Source organism: Cydia amplana, chromosome 3 (genome assembly GCF_948474715.1).
Source record: "Cydia amplana chromosome 3, ilCydAmpl1.1, whole genome shotgun sequence".
NCBI lineage: Eukaryota > Metazoa > Arthropoda > Insecta > Lepidoptera > Tortricidae > Cydia > Cydia amplana.
In genome coordinates, this window is record NC_086071.1 from 498,794 (window position 1) to 516,555 (window position 17,762).

General features: G+C 38.8%; 1 protein-coding gene across 1 annotated transcript in view; it reads right to left on the reverse strand.

Annotated features, from left to right (window-relative positions):
- Positions 1–212: 212 nt before the first annotated feature.
- Positions 213–17,762, reverse strand: part of LOC134662595 (death-associated inhibitor of apoptosis 1-like) — a 32,233-nt gene continuing 14,683 nt past the window's right edge. Inside the window, exons 2-3 of the mRNA XM_063518866.1 lie at positions 697–870; positions 213–290 (exon numbers count right to left, since the gene is read on the reverse strand). Of these exons, the coding sequence (XP_063374936.1) occupies positions 213–290; positions 697–870 (252 nt within the window). The remainder of the gene's footprint in view (positions 291–696; positions 871–17,762) is intronic.

The window sequence follows — 17,762 nt, forward strand, 5'->3', positions numbered from 1 at the left end:
TTCTCAATCTTTTTTTTTTGACGGAACCCTTTTGGAAAGCGAAATACTTGATGGAACCCTACAATAAAACAATAGTTTTTAGAAGTGTATTTTTGAAGTGAAAACTTCTTTAGCGGCGCTGGGCACTTTTTGAGGTAGGGAAAAAATGATAAACTCGAGACAGCGTCGCGGCGATCACGTGACCGTAAGAGGCGTAAGGTTTAGATGGCCACTCATATCGGGGAGCGGTGCTCGGGCCCGGCGCCCGGCGCGGAGGCGGGCAGCCTCGCGCGCAGCGGTAGGGTGCCGCGCTTCAATAGGATAGGTTTGGTTAGGTTAGGTTAATTTAGATGGCATTTAAATCAATAAAGAAAAACTCAATGTTATTTGACATTTATGTTGCGGATTCCTTTTCGAGACTCTTTACCTATGTTCAAATAATTTGACGTTGTCATGGCAGTAGGTATGTAAATAAACATGTCGATGAAAAAGTGTGATCTTATTTGAGAATGATAATAATACGTATATAATAAATAAATAGAATACCGCCGCTAAACGTATGTATCGTGTTACCGGGCGTCGGTAACATAGTCAGGTGAATTTTCACTTCTATCGGCACTCCTGGAGTGCAACCGTTGTTGCTTGTTTTATTAATAAGCATAATTCTAAATTCTTGACACACTTTGAGAATGGCTGCCCTAGAGTGTATGTAAAAGCCCGGAGGCGCGGAGGGAGGGCAGCCCCCGCCTGCCGTAAGAAAGTGCAGGCACCGAGTGAGCCGAAGCTGCGGAGGCGAGCGTTGGTGCCGCACTTTTCTACGCCAGGACGGCGGGGCTGCGCTTCCCGCAGCGCCGGAGCCACCACGGAGTCCACCTCATCCTCCCCCCCTCTCTGTATTATAATCTTTGGCACTGTCATAACCTCAAATTATAACCATTAATAATTCAAAAACCAAGCATCTCCGCGGGGGGAAAGTTGGAGGGGGGTTCCCCCCTCCCCCCGCCCCTTCACCCTCCTTCCCACCTTTCTATTAAGGCGACTTGATTTAAGATTTTTACCGTTCCACTAGGTACAGCCAGGGTTCAGCATCAGCTCTATCTTGGGTACTGCTCTCCCAACTGCTCATTAAGGCGTATCGGATGACCAAAACAGAGTGTGTCTATGTTGCACCAAACCTGAGTTTTAATAGGTACAGTCAGGGTTCAGCATCAGCTCAGCTCTATGTATACTAAAACCTGCTCCACAATGTAAATGTAACAATCACTTTTCTGAAAACCGCATCAAAATCGGTTGAGCCAAACGCGAGATAATCGCGAACAAGCATACATACATTATCTATAAACTCAAAACAAAAACGGCCGTTTTAACTTTGGACGCATGGATTGACGAATCCAGCAACATGGAAACTAGTTTGATGTATTCAAAAGGTACTTTAATACAAGATACAGTCCGTAGCGGCCCCCTTTTTTAAATATATTTCGTTAAATTTAAATAATCACGATTATTTAGCAGTGGCGCTAGTGTGCACGTTGCTGGGCTCTTAAAGTCTATGCAAGTAAGACTTCACCCTTGATACATTATTTTTGTGGACGTTAAAGTACTTACTAATCGAAATTAAGTTTTCGTGAGACATTATTTTAAACTGTTTAGACGAGAACGGTTGCACTTCGTGCCACCGCGAGCACTCGAGCCTTAGGAAGGACCCGCGACGGGACCGAAACATGTCGCCTATAGCAACTAAAAATTCAAGTGAGTGAAACCGTTGTCGACTAAACTTGTTAAAGTACTACTTGTACTATCTAAACAAAACCTTATGAAATAAACGTTTCACACCAACTGCCGTAAGCACATGAAGGCACATAATGAAGAAAAGTTACAAAGAGTTCTGTGTGCAGTTCCGCCGGCGAGTCGTTATCACACGAGCGCGTTCGAATCAAACGACTTGTTACCCGCTATCTTCTCGCCACAAGAACATTGAGCAAACTCCTTGGAGACGGGACATGCTCGTGACAGCATTCTCTGTGCCTATTTTTCTGCGGTTTTCCTCTAAATATTCTCTGTAATTCTGTATATCGTAGAGAAAACATTAAATAAAATAAACGTTACAATATCTTTCTCGTGCTTGCTTAGCTAATCAAGGACAGCTTATAAGTACAATGTAAATAGTAAATACATACTTTGAACAACAACGTTGCTTTTAATATTCCAAATTATTGGTGTTAAAATTACCTACTAATTTCACATGAGTATTACATTTGTATAAAATAAAATAACACATACACACCAATAATGCACCAAGACAGGTCTTGTGTTTCTCCGAATTGTTTTTGTTTTGTCTTTGAAAGGTTACGCGTAAGTAGATAGGTAAGTAGAGGTGACCCCACCTGCATAGAACTTTTTGTATGCAGGGCGGTCACCTCTCTCTGCAGCTGACTGACGTTAAAATTATGGTGTAAAATGTCAGGCCATTGTTAGAACGATGGCGATGGGTAAATTATCTGATACCTGATACATCTTATAGCTCAGTAGAAAGCCATTACAAATCTTTTGTGCCAATCATTTCGTTCAACTTGGCCATTAAGCACAATGGGTACTATAATATTACACGCTACATTAATTGTTACCTGTCTATGTATTTTACTAAAGCTACATCTTTCTTTTGCAAATGTATTTACGCTATTTATGTAGGTACTACTACAGTGACCCCCTCGTATTTCAGCCCGGATAAGCCTGATATCCGGCTTTTTCTGTCACATCCGCTTAAAAACGGCCAACTTCCGACTTGCTGAGCTTTCAAAAGTAGGATTTCGTGTCCACAAATTGCAAACGTTTTTCAAACTTAAAACACAATATAATACCTACTTATTGGGATTTTGCTTGTCATTAAAAAATATGATAAATAAACAAAAGAGACCTACCCTACTATCTAATCTAATACTCGTACCTTTAAACGAGCAATTCCTGCATATTTATTTATTTATATATTTATTTATTTATATGTATATATATTTCGGGGATCTCGGGAACGGCTCTAACGATTTCGATGAAATTTGCTATATGGGGGTTTTTGGGGGCGAAAAATCGATATAGCTAGGTTTTATCTCTGGGAAAACGCACATTTTCGAGTTTTTGTATGTTTTCCGAGCAAAGCTCGGTCTCTCAGATATTGATAAATTGATAACAACTCCAGTGGCCAAGATATACGAAAGCGAATACAATTAAGAATACCTTGAAAACGACTTCATTGTCATGTATTGTCTCTTCCACTTCATCAATAAAAAAAAATACTTTTGTAGGCACTCTATTAAGTAGGTAATGTACGCAAAACAGTGAATTAAGCGGTACGAAGTTACGAACCAACTAACCAAACTTCCCAACAGCAATAGGTACGGGGATAATACAAATATAATGCCTCAGGCTTTAAAAATGAATTTAATGTTATCGCCAAGACAGACATTGATTGCATTGTTTCATTTTGGATCATGTTACTTTTGAAATCAGCAGTGAGAGTAAGAGTGTGTGTAACAAAAATACTGATGTAGGTATCGTTTAAGATCATAATCGGTATCGTATCTTGATTAGGAAACGTTAGGAAAACTATTTTATTTTGACGCGCATAAATCATTTTTTCTCTATTTTTCTATTCCCTGATCTATACAAATGAAGTCCTGAAACAAACCATCGGTATTTTTATTACGTATTATTAGTTTGGTTTTCATGTCTAGAGATCAAATCATGCGTAAGTCATGTCATGGGTAAAGTAACTACTTAAATAAATTGGTTGTTCCATACTTTCGCTATGGAATGTTCAATTTAGATAGAACCCTAAATGGCGTACCAATCACGGAGCGTGACTGTACCTACAATATGGACAGTCGCCATCAGTCAAATAATCGTACGTACACTCTAATACAAACTCCAAATTAGCCGCTTCAAAAAAATCACTCGTATTTTCAGAAATGGTTACTTTTGATCGCAATTCATATTAGGTAAGTATCAAAATTACTAGGTACAGTACAGCGCCTATCTATGAAATCTGAAATCTGGTATTTTGTAACGTAAATCTCGTTTTTCATGAAATAAATTAATCATAAGTAATAAATAATATCTGACGCGAATTCCTTTTTATAGTTTTACCATAATTTACATAAAAACTTTGAAAAATAACGCTATATTGTCCTCAACCATAATGTGCAAGTTGCATTAACTTAAATAAAATTCCCTAAATGTCACTCTAAAGTTCCCGTTCTGATTAAGGATTATTACTCAATGTCCTTAACTGCAGCTGACGACTGTTTCGTTTAATAGGTATTTACATCACATCACTCATTGCTTGAAAATACAAAACTTTTGTTTAAGTGCTTTTGCTTTGTTTCCCGGGTTTTTTAAAATCTAAATCTTACTACAAAAACTACAACATTCACACTTCACACCACATTTTTTTGAAGATTACATGATAAATAATCTCTTAGACAATTATGGAAGTAATCTGCAACAACTTCCATCTGTGTAAATGACTTAATTTTTTTTGGTCTGAAATAAGGAATTTTAATTTTTTTTATACCTCTTATTTATTCATCAGAAAGGACGAAGACTCTGAGCAAGCTAAACTCGTTTTCGCTATTCGGATTACATTTTTAATGTCGATGAGACTTGGCAGTCTAAGCCACGAGCAGTTAATCCATCGGGACCAGGGCTACCTATGAACCGGCGGCATGAGGTGAGGATGCCAATCGATTCTTATTTTCACTTAGTTATCTCAACAATGTTAATCTTTATGAATCCACCTATGTACGTTATTAATCAGTACCTAAATGATTTATAAGTGATTTTAAGGCCCAGCACATTCATGTTCTTGTCTCACTTTTACTGAGCGTAAGCGTGAGCTAAAGTGCATTTTGAACCTTTTTCTATCGAGCGAAAGTCAAAAATTCAGTATTCGAATCGCTGAAGACCCTAGAGAAGCCTCAAGATTTCTAAGGGCTTAAATGTCGCTTTTTATAGTTATTAGGGCGAGCGAAGCGAGCCCTATCACTATTCGACAAACTATGCATTCTTGTGGTACACTTTACGGAAAAACTACTGCACTGTTAGGTTTGAGATTTAACATAGTAATTTAAATTAATGTCTAGATGTGTTATCAAACAGAAAAATATCATTTTATAAACCTAAAAAAATTAAATACTTAATGTAATAACACTTTGTATTACTACTAGCGCCATCTGTTGGCAAAATAATGAATTAACATTCGTGCTAATGTTAATTATTTATTTCTAACAGATGGCGTTAAAAGTAAAAAAATAAATAAATATTGGACGTCGTTATACAAATTGACTAAGCCCCAGAAAGGCTCAAGAAGGCTTGTGTTGTGGGTAAGACTCAGACAACGATACCTATGTGGTGTTTTCAATTTCAATAATGTCGATGGCGCTTACGCCATTAACAACGATGAATACAAAAGTGGGTTAACATTTTGGATTCAGACCCACCTCGCTTCGCTTGGTTTGATTCCCAATTTAGCAATTAAGTTTCTGTGAATACCTACCTACTAGACTAGAACAATCAATCTTGCTGTATATTCACTGCGGAGGTCAATTTACTCGTATGTTTTGTGACGCTGATGAACTGATCAGTCATGTTGTGTTAGCAAACGTAAATCGGGTATTTTCAGTTCGAGAAACAGTTTTGGCGCCATTCATTTATTACGTAAGACGATTTTGGGGTGGAGGGGGGTCGAACATAATTATCTTATTTTTTCCAATTTTTTGTTACTAGGGGGAGGGAGGGGTTTTTTATAGTTCTTACGTAAGTAAGATCACAAAGATGCGATTTTTTTTAATTTCTACGAAATTATGACGTTTAAAATAATAATAATATGAACTTCTACACTCTATGCTATCAAACACGGTGCAGAGTTAGCTTAAACGAGCTCAAGTACCTTTCTCCTGTACCAACGTACGTACAAATAAACATTCATAAAAATATATTTTTGAATAATAAACACTAAAACAAACCAAACGTGTACTCATTTTTTCCTTTAGATTCTTACGTAATATATGGTAATATAGGGATGAGAGGGGGAGGGGGTCAGCCTATTCTTACATATAGGGAAGGGGGTCAAAAACTGGAAAAAAATGTCTTACGTAATTAATGAATGGCGCCTTTAGTGTTACTATTGCTTGGAACTGCTAAAATTATAAATTATAAATAAAGATCATATTATAATACAAACTTCAATAATAATATATTATATGTAATATATGTTTAGTATTTATGTATGTAGCATGTATTTTATTTTATAATAATATTTATGTATTTTATTTACTTTTGGACATTTAGGTTAGTTTACTTTTAAAGTGTTACTGTACATTCCGTAAGTTTGTCTATCTAATTTGAATTCTCCCCTCATCTACTCGAAGGTTAGCTGGAAGAGATCCCTTACAGGGATAAGTTCGCCTTTGTACCTTTATTTCTGTAAATATTATGTAAACCTGTGTTGTGTACAATAAAGTGATTACTACTACTACTACTACTACTTCAGCGACTTAGGGCCGATACACGACTGCAACTTGTATGGGAACTACACGCCGACTGCACGCCAATTGCAACGTCGGCGTGCAGTTCAACAAAATGACCCAGAACCCTGGCAGTTCCTAGTGGAACTCAGGTTTGGTGCACACAGGCACACGCTGTCTTAATCAATCGACACGTCTTGATGAGCACTTTTAGAGCTGATGCTGAACCTTGGCTGTACCTAGTGGAACTCAGGTTTGATGCAACATAGAGACACACGATGTTTTGGACATCCGACTCGTCATGATGAGCACTTGGGAGAGCAGTACCCAAGATAGAGCGGATGTTGAACCCTGGCTGTACTTATTGGAACTCAGGTTTGGTGCAACATAGACACACGCTGTTTTGGACATGGGAGAGCAGTACCCAAGATAGAGCTGATGCTGAACCCTGGTAGTACCTAGTGGAACTCAAGTTTGGTGCAACACAGGCACACGCTGTTTTAATCAATCGACACGTCTTGATGAGCACTTATAGAGCTGATGATGAACCTTGGCTGTACCTAGTGGAACTCAGGTTTGATGCAACATAGAGACACACGATGTTTTGGACATCCGACTCGTCATGATGAGCACTTGGGAGAGCAGTACCCAAGATAGAGCTGATGCTGAACCCTGTCAGTACCTAGTGGAACTCAGATTTGTTGCAACATAGGCACACGCTGTTTTGGTCATCCGACTCGTATCGATGAGCACTTAGGAGAGAGTGCCCAAGATAAAGCTGATACTGAACCCTGGCTGTACTTATTGCAACTCAGGTTTGGTGCAACATAGACACACGCTGTTTTGGACATCCGACTCGTCATAATGAGCACTTGGGAGAGCAGTACCCAAGATAAAGCTGATACTGAACCCTGGCTGTACTTATTGCTACTCAGGTTTGGTGCAACATAGACATACGCTGTTTTGGACATCCGACTCGTCATGATGAGCACTTGGGAGAGCAGTACCCAAGATATAGCTGATGCTGAACTCTGGCAGTACCTAGTGGAACTCAGGTTCGTTGCACTTAGGAGATTAGTACCCAAGATAGGTTTGGGGCAACATAGGCACACGCTGTTTTGGTCATCTGACATGTCTTAATGAGCACTTAGAAGAGCAGTACCCAAGATAGTGCTGATGCTGAACCCTGGCTGTAGCTAGTGGAACTGTGTGTTTGTTTATGTGCGGAGCAGCGTGATTACCGCCAGTAGGTATCCAGACGGGATAGTTTTTCGCTCAACTGTGTGGTGTGGACGCAAAAATTAAATTCAAGGACATTGGCTCGCTGACCCAACATTATGTAGGAAAGCCAGTTTGCTTCCTTACAAAAAGTACTGAGCGACCGTGTAGGATGTAATAATAAGCGCTTATGAAATTGTATATTATATGTGGATGATATTGGCAATTTGATTTTGTCGTCTGGACCCGTTTTTAATGGACGAAGTAAAAGCTGTAACAGACAGGCTTACCAGACAGCAACCGGGGTCCGGTTAGTATATTTCTTTCTTGCTCTCACTTATAGCTGCGTTCTTAACGGACCCACTCGATCGATCATATAACAAGCCTTGGACTGGATCAAAGTCGCGGTCCGGTACGTTTAGGTAGGAAAACTCCGCGAGCCCTTACAAAGCTCTGCTTTTTGCTAGTTCGTAAATAACTTTTAAACGGTGATCCATAGCACATTTAACCAATAGGTACACGAAGAACATCGCAACTTGTAGAACCTAACGTAACGGTGCAGGCTCGCGACTGCATTTACAGTAAGCTTCACTTGTTTTCTGTACCCGTACGAGTCACTGGCAGTGTCAATGTCATTACTGACATATACCTACGCTAATGTCTACGTAATTTACTTTCTATACATCTCTCTCGCACTAGTATCTCAGCAACCAGCTTATTCTGCCGGTCAGTCAACTTTTAAATACCTACGCCACGCCATCTCACATGGATGGATTTATGCATCAGTTGATTGGTTAGCAGTAGGAAGGAGACGTTCTCAGTGCCGAGCGACCGGGCTCAGCCGCCGCCGGTAATAGCGGCCCATCTTATTTGACAGAAGTCTTCACAGCTTCCCAGCAAATAGAATATAATGAAAATTGTTTAGGTACTTATATTCGTGGTTGTGTCCTATGCAAAAACCTAAATAATAACCTAATCCAAAAATAAGTGTTCAATTTTAAAAATAACTGTTAGGTATCTTATTTTAATGATTATTTAGTAACGTGACTACTAGCGATCAGATGCGAGGCACCCATTGTGCTAACGAGCACAGTCTATCTAGATATTTGTATGAAAAGGAAATGAGCAGCGCGCATAAACCACACCGCAGCCGCATACTCTGTGATGGAGGTCAGCCCATTCCCATTAAAACTTTAATATCAGAGCCATTCTTATTTACTCTGAACTCAGAGCTCATTAAATGCACGCGAAGTGCTTGCGTAATTAATAAAGCTTCAATTTGCATTGATTGGTGCCTCTATTCATTAAGGCAGAGAACTTGCGAGTGTCCGATCTTAGTGCTGGAGCGTTGAATTATGAATGAACACGGGAACAGCAGGCGAGGCGGGACGGTGAACATCGCCGAGCCCGCCTCACTCACGTATTTTACGACAAGTGTACCTACACGACCGCCTACCTTTATGTGTACGATTTATTATATCTGATCATGCTGCTACGCCAAACTCGGTTTTTGTCTCTAAATTGGTTGATCTAGCTAGATTTATTTGTGACGGTAACAACGGTACACTTTGTATTAGGAGTGTGTATTTGTACGTGACGTGGATACATCACTGTTATTATAATATATCGACTACCGTAGGCTCAAAGGGCGTAAGGGACAAAATGACGAAAATTAGTCATGAATGCAGTTATACTCAGTATTTTTTTCTCTATCGATTGGTATATTTAACGTCTCCATAACTTGAAAAAAATGTCCGTTAAGCCCTACGAAAAATCAATGCGTGAACACAATTTTCCAACGCATTTTGCCGTATCTGCCAATTCAAATAAATGTTGTGAGACATTTTGGCGTAACTCCCAATTTTTTGTACGATACGCCCTTTTACATCGGAAATTTTATTAAATTTGTGCTAATTTATTGACAGTTACGCCCATTTGCAGTCGATTTAAACGAGTCGCGCCGCAGAGCCCGCAAGGGCCACCGCGCCGACGCTGGAGAGACGACATCGAACAGTTCGCCGGCGGGACCTGAGGGCCTACCGCGAACCACGTTCGACGTATTGCCTCCCTGTCACACTTGCGTACGAATTTACAAGTGCGACAGAGAGGCAACACGTCGAACGTGGTTCGCGGTAGGCCTCCTGGACTAGACTCGCGCAAAATAGGAAATCGTGGTCATGCATGGAGGAGGCCTTTAGCCAAAATTGGGTCCCCAAAAACTGAAATTAAATTTATTTTAGATTTTAATAGAATTTGTACTTAATTGTGATAATTTGTTTTAATTACTTAGTAATTTTAACTTTATATACCTATTGAAATTTTTGATGTACCTACTGATTAAATAATAACACCAATATTCTTTCTTAGAAAGTAGAGAACGTAATTTAATTTTAAATATGCTTATACAATTAAATACATAACTGCTATGTTTATTTACACGAATAAATTAAAAGAAAAAACAAACAAAAAATTAAAGATATTAAATAAATTATTAACTAAATAAAAGTGATTGATAATACTTGTAAAACTGCCTATGCACAAATACCTACCTAATATACATATAATGTTTAATCATTATTTTTTTTTACATAATCAATAATTTATAATTAGATTGTTAAAATAAAATGAACCAATAATATTGTAATCACTTGCATGATATGAGTACCTATTGAGTAAGTTATGATTAGTTAAGTATTTGATGTTAATCGATTTTCTTTTAGAATCACTTAACGATGAATTAATATGTTAAATGTAATTCTTTTATCTTTTGTAGATTTTAGTTACTTACCTATAATTATTTTTGCCTGAATTTTATGTTTTTGTGGGAATAAATGGCTTTATTATTATTATTATACCGGCCACTTTAAAAATGTAGCAGATGTAGGGTAGCATAAAAAGCAAAAAAACAAGGTAGTTAGTGCTTCTATTAGATGTAAAAATTACGATGATGTCATTGTGCCAAATAGCTACCTACAAATACTTCAAAAAATAAAATAATTTAAATTCAAGAATACTTTGAACTTTGAAGAACCTCAAACAAGTAGCAACAACTTTCGCGAATAAGTTTGTTTTGCTTATGTAAATAGTTTTGTTTATTAACTCAATAGGTAATTGGTATATATAAGCCAGGGGGATGATACGGAGGGTTCTCGGGGGTGTAAAGCAGAAGACCGTGCGTTCAGTACATAGGTTTATTACCGGACTGACAAGTCTTACAAAATAGCCGGCGCCAGAGGGCGCGCGGGGAGACTTAACCCTACCCTCCACCAATATACATACATAACAGTAATCAATAATCATTTAAATTTTTAGGGTTCCGTATACCTCAAAAGCAAAAAACCGAACCCTTATAGGATCTCTCGTGCGTCTATCTGTCCGTCTGTCACAGCCTATTTTCTCGGAAACTACTGGACCAATTAAGTTGAAATTTGGTAGACATATGTAAATTAGTGACCCAAAGCGACATGTAACGTAAACAAATGAATTTTAAACATGGGGCCACTTTTGTGGGGTAATTGATAATGAAATATTCGTTTACGCTTAAGAAGCCTCGGCAGTTCCCAACTAGTCGGTTGTACAAAGAGGCAGAAGTTTTAAGTGTCCACAAGCTTTACATCTTGGAAACCACCTGTAAAGTACATAAACAAGTCCTACAGTCCGAGGGGTACAACAATATGCTGGAAACTAGAACTTTTAAAATCCCAGTAGCTAATAAAGCGCATACTGCTTTTGCCCGCCGTTTCGCCGACTTTGCACATCCCTATTTGTACCATGCTGTCTTAAAAAGGTGCGAAATCAAAGAAAAGCGTGTTAAGCGTGTTCGAGACGCAAAACCTTTGCTGAGGAAATGGCTACTCGACATTGAACAAAAAGAAGCTGAAAGCATCCTGAAAATCATATCGTAGTTCAATCACACACACACACACACAAACTAATAATAATAAAATAAATAAAGAAAATAATACATTAAAACTAGAGATAACAAATAATTAAATAAAATACTATGTATAATGCATGAACTTGCTTCCTAGTAAAATAATAAAAATAGTAAATAATTGTTACTCTGTCAATCAAAAATGTACCTGCAACTTTTAATCTAATTAATTCTGAAATTACATCTTATCTTCATATTCATAAGCGAACTTGTTAATTATTTGTACTAGATATAAGTTTAAAAATGTAATGTATATGTCGGAGGCAGATCGTAAAATCGGCCATATCGCGATATTCCTAGGCATACCATGAAACGCCGCCATTTCATGATCTGACTAGCGACTACCAGCCATATCGTTCAAACATCAACGTTTAACGATTTGCCTAGCGACGTTTAGGCATATCAAATAAGTAGGGTGTGATATTCCTAGGCATATCATGAAACGCCGGCATTTCATGATCTGCCTAGCGCGACCATCAGCCATATCGTGCAAACTCAAGGGGTGATATTCCTAGGCAGATCATGAAACGCCGGCATTTCATGATCTGCCTAGCGACGACCAGCCATATCGTGCAAACCTCAAGGGGTGATATTCCTAGGCAGATCATGAAACGCCGGCATTTCATGATCTGCCTAGCGACCACCAGCTATATCGTGCAAACCTCAATGGGTGATATTCCTAGGCAGATCATGAAACGCCGGCATTTCATGATCTGCCTAGCGACAACCAGCCATATCGTGCAAACCTCAAGGGGTGATATTCCTAGGCAGATCATGAAACGCCGGCATTTCATGATCTGCCTAGCGACCACCAGCTATATCGTGCAAACCTCAATGGGTGATATTCCTAGGCAGATCATGAAACGCCGGCATTTCATGATCTGCCTAGCGACCACCAGCCATATCGTGCAAACCTCAAGGGGTGATATTCCTAGGCAGATCATGAAACGCCGGCATTTCATGATCTGCCTAGCGCGACCATCAGCCATATCGTGCCAACCTTAATGGGTGATATTCCTAGGCAGATCATGAAACGCCGGAATTTCATGATATGCCTAGCGACCACCAGCCATATCAAGCAAACCTCAAGGCTCAAAAGGAACGTAAACTTGTATTAAAAGGTACGATCTGGCAACACTGGACTCGGACGCAGAGCCATATAGAATGCAGCGCCACCAGTGGCAAAAAATGCAATTACATATTTTACGATGCGATCGCTATGAATCGCAATTATATTATATTATATTGGGCAAGATTTAATCCTGCAACAAACATGTATGGATTAGGTAGATATTGCGAAAGAACGGCGATATAATCAAGGCTCTTAATACTGTTTAAAAGGTTTACCTTTGTAAATAGTCACAACTGATTGCTGAAAATATTAGACATGTGGGCCTATGGACGGTTTCCAGGACACAATTTATGGTCTTGTTGGATAGATTTAGGCATACGTTTTAATTTTATTTATGCCTTTTAACCCTAAAACAAAAAAAAACTGAACATAATCTTAAAAGTTCGAAAGAGTTCTTCCAGTACTTGTTTGTTTGTTTCAGTAATGTTTACCATCAACGAGCATGATTGTACATTGTAGGCCCCTTAGCTTTGCTTATTCTTATTTAATGTATTGGTATTTAATGGTGACAGCTACAGTTAATTTTAAGAACATATATTAATTTGTTGTTTTTTTTATGGAGCGACATGCTCACTTCTGTGACAAGCTCAAATAAAGAGAAAAAAAAAATGGTGACAGCAGAAATATCTCTTGAAAAACGATTCAGAATGAAAACAAATAAGGTGACGGCTGTCATTCACGATCCACATTCCACAGAAAAAACACAATGACACGCGTTTTGGAATTATTTGAACACAGTGTTGCTAACCCGCGATTTTTCAAATTTGCCGCCTTTTACTACTGACAAGATTTGGTTGACGGACTTTAAGAAGATACGAGTCACAGTCAGTCAGTGCGAAAAAAAAGTTTTAAAAGTTTACACTGTCGCGGTGTGGAAGCGCGAACGCGAGTGTGGAGTCGATTTCCCTGTCTGCGAATCTTTAATCAAAAGAAAATAAAAAAGTATATGCGTAAATAATTTACCCCCGGATAAAATTAATGGTTTTAGAGCGCTCAAAAATCTCAAAATGACTGATGCAGTACAATGAGTAGTATAGATACAGACTAAAAGAAATGAATCATTACACTAAAAAAAACTACTACTATCAAACTATATAACACCGTCACGTCAAGGTAACAAGTCTCATTTTGCCATGACTGATAATAAACATGATTGTTGATGTAACGTCAAGGGTCAGCGCAAGTGTCAAATTTCTAGAGTTCCTAAATTATACGAATTGCAAAAATAAACTTGTCCAAAAATCGACTATCTTAAAAAGTCACAAAAATTGCCTCAAAATCAAGTCACGCACATGTCACACGAGAAGGCGAAAAGTCACGAAAAATGTGACTTTTGTGACCATCTGGCAACGCTGATGTATTCGTCGAATTCCTAGCTTCATTCATAGCGATCGCATCGTAAAATATGTAATTGCATTTTTTGCCACTGGTGGCGCTGCATTCTATATGGCTCTGCGTCCGAGTCCAGTGTTGCCAGATCGTACCTTTTAATACAAGTTTACGTTCCTTTTGAGCCTTGAGGTTTGCTTGATATGGCTGGTGGTCGCTAGGCATATCATGAAATTCCGGCGTTTCATGATCTGCCTAGGAATATCACCCATTAAGGTTGGCACGATATGGCTGATGGTCGCGCTAGGCAGATCATGAAATGCCGGCGTTTCATGATCTGCCTAGGAATATCACCCCTTGAGGTTTGCACGATATGGCTGGTGGTCGCTAGGCAGATCATGAAATGCCGGCGTTTCATGATCTGCCTAGGAATATCACCCATTGAGGTTTGCACGATATAGCTGGTGGTCGCTAGGCAGATCATGAAATGCCGGCGTTTCATGATCTGCCTAGGAATATCACCCCTTGAGGTTTGCACGATATGGCTGGTTGTCGCTAGGCAGATCATGAAACGCCGGCATTTCATGATCTGCCTAGCGACAACCAGCCATATCGTGCAAACCTCAAGGGGTGATATTCCTAGGCAGATCATGAAACGCCGGCATTTCATGATCTGCCTAGCGACCACCAGCTATATCGTGCAAACCTCAATGGGTGATATTCCTAGGCAGATCATGAAACGCCGGCATTTCATGATCTGCCTAGCGACCACCAGCCATATCGTGCAAACCTCAAGGGGTGATATTCCTAGGCAGATCATGAAACGCCGGCATTTCATGATCTGCCTAGCGCGACCATCAGCCATATCGTGCCAACCTTAATGGGTGATATTCCTAGGCAGATCATGAAACGCCGGAATTTCATGATATGCCTAGCGACCACCAGCCATATCAAGCAAACCTCAAGGCTCAAAAGGAACGTAAACTTGTATTAAAAGGTACGATCTGGCAACACTGGACTCGGACGCAGAGCCATATAGAATGCAGCGCCACCAGTGGCAAAAAATGCAATTACATATTTTACGATGCGATCGCTATGAATGAAGCTAGGAATTCGACGAATACATCAGCGTTGCCAGATGGTCACAAAAGTCACATTTTTCGTGACTTTTCGCCTTCTCGTGTGACATGTGCGTGACTTGATTTTGAGGCAATTTTTGTGACTTTTTAAGATAGTCGATTTTTGGACAAGTTTATTTTTGCAATTCGTATAATTTAGGAACTCTAGAAATTTGACACTTGCGCTGACCCTTGACGTTACATCAACAATCATGTTTATTATCAGTCATGGCAAAATGAGACTTGTTACCTTGACGTGACGGTGTTATATAGTTTGATAGTAGTAGTTTTTTTTAGTGTAATGATTCATTTCTTTTAGTCTGTATCTATACTACTCATTGTACTGCATCAGTCATTTTGAGATTTTTGAGCGCTCTAAAACCATTAATTTTATCCGGGGGTAAATTATTTACGCATATACTTTTTTATTTTCTTTTGATTAAAGATTCGCAGACAGGGAAATCGACTCCACACTCGCGTTCGCGCTTCCACACCGCGACAGTGTAAACTTTTAAAACTTTTTTTTCGCACTGACTGACTGTGACTCGTATCTTCTTAAAGTCCGTCAACCAAATCTTGTCAGTAGTAAAAGGCGGCAAATTTGAAAAATCGCGGGTTAGCAACACTGTGTTCAAATAATTCCAAAACGCGTGTCATTGTGTTTTTTCTGTGGAATGTGGATCGTGAATGACAGCCGTCACCTTATTTGTTTTCATTCTGAATCGTTTTTCAAGAGATATTTCTGCTGTCACCATTTTTTTTTTCTCTTTATTTGAGCTTGTCACAGAAGTGAGCATGTCGCTCCATAAAAAAAACAACAAATTAATATATGTTCTTAAAATTAACTGTAGCTGTCACCATTAAATACCAATACATTAAATAAGAATAAGCAAAGCTAAGGGGCCTACAATGTACAATCATGCTCGTTGATGGTAAACATTACTGAAACAAACAAACAAGTACTGGAAGAACTCTTTCGAACTTTTAAGATTATGTTCAGTTTTTTTTTGTTTTAGGGTTAAAAGGCATAAATAAAATTAAAACGTATGCCTAAATCTATCCAACAAGACCATAAATTGTGTCCTGGAAACCGTCCATAGGCCCACATGTCTAATATTTTCAGCAATCAGTTGTGACTATTTACAAAGGTAAACCTTTTAAACAGTATTAAGAGCCTTGATTATATCGCCGTTCTTTCGCAATATCTACCTAATCCATACATGTTTGTTGCAGGATTAAATCTTGCCCAATATAAGGCGTTCGTAGTAGGTAGTATCTCTTCAGACAATACTTACCTATGGCGGTTTATGTACGTGTACAACGCAACCAAGTCGAAAAGTGACCCTTATCTTATTTACCTTTAAATTAAATAAACACCGAAATATCAGTTGTTTTATTTTTAATATGTATATTGTACCAATCAAAAAAAATACACAGGTATGGTATTCATATTCATCCAGAACAGTACACTAATTTACATTAACAAGTGGCATATTATATTGTAAATAACAAATATATGCACTATCTAATTATCTGCATTTTGATATGATTTTATTTTAGTAAACTTAGAAGACATAGATAGGGAACAAAGAGAATATAAGCACTACGATAGGTAGTTGTTTTTGATATCTTCAAATTTGTTCATCATTTTGATTAACATTGTTTTAACATCGCTTTTAAATTGTCCGTCCATCGTCCATGTTTCAATTTTTTTCAATAAACCGCGAGTGACAATTTGAATTGACGTACGCAGGGCGCGCTCAGCGGAAAAAAAAAATCTTTTGGTTCGATGTACATTGCTGCTTTTCTTAGCGCAATACTGCTCTTTGAGTGTTGCCCTACTTTAGTTTGCTTTACATTGCTACTGACAAGATTTGGTTGACGGACTATAGTAGTTTGTGGACTGATGTGACTGGGTTAAGGTTGGTAGATTAAGGCGTGCCCAGACGAAGACAACCCCCCCCCCCCCCACTCCGACCGACGTGCCCAGACGAAGACAACCCCCCCCCCCCCCACTCCGACCAAACTATCCGATCAAAACAGGACGCGCGGACGCAAACACCAATTTGGCCAGTTTCATCAATTTTAATTTTATGGTGATAAGTTGCTTGACTGTACATTTCTAATATTTCTAATAGATTTTTCTGTCATCTATAGGTAAAGAACTATTTTGTGTATTTTTTTCAAAATTTTAGACCCAGTAGTTTTTTTTTTCTATTTTTGTGTGAAAATCTTAATGCGGTTCACAGAATACATCTACTTACCAAGTTTCAACAGTATAGTTCTTATAGTTTCGGAGAAAAGTGGCTGTGACATACGGACGGACAGACAGACGGACAGACAGACAGACAGACATGACGAATCTATAAGGGTTCCGTTTTTTGCCATTTGGCTACGGAACCCTAAAAATGTGACTTAAGCAGCAAAAACGTGACTTTTAGGGAAACGAAACGTAACTTATGACTCCAGAGCCCTGGCAACACTGGAATACATTGCTCCCATCGATCTGCCGAATCTTTTATAAGACAGATCGTGAT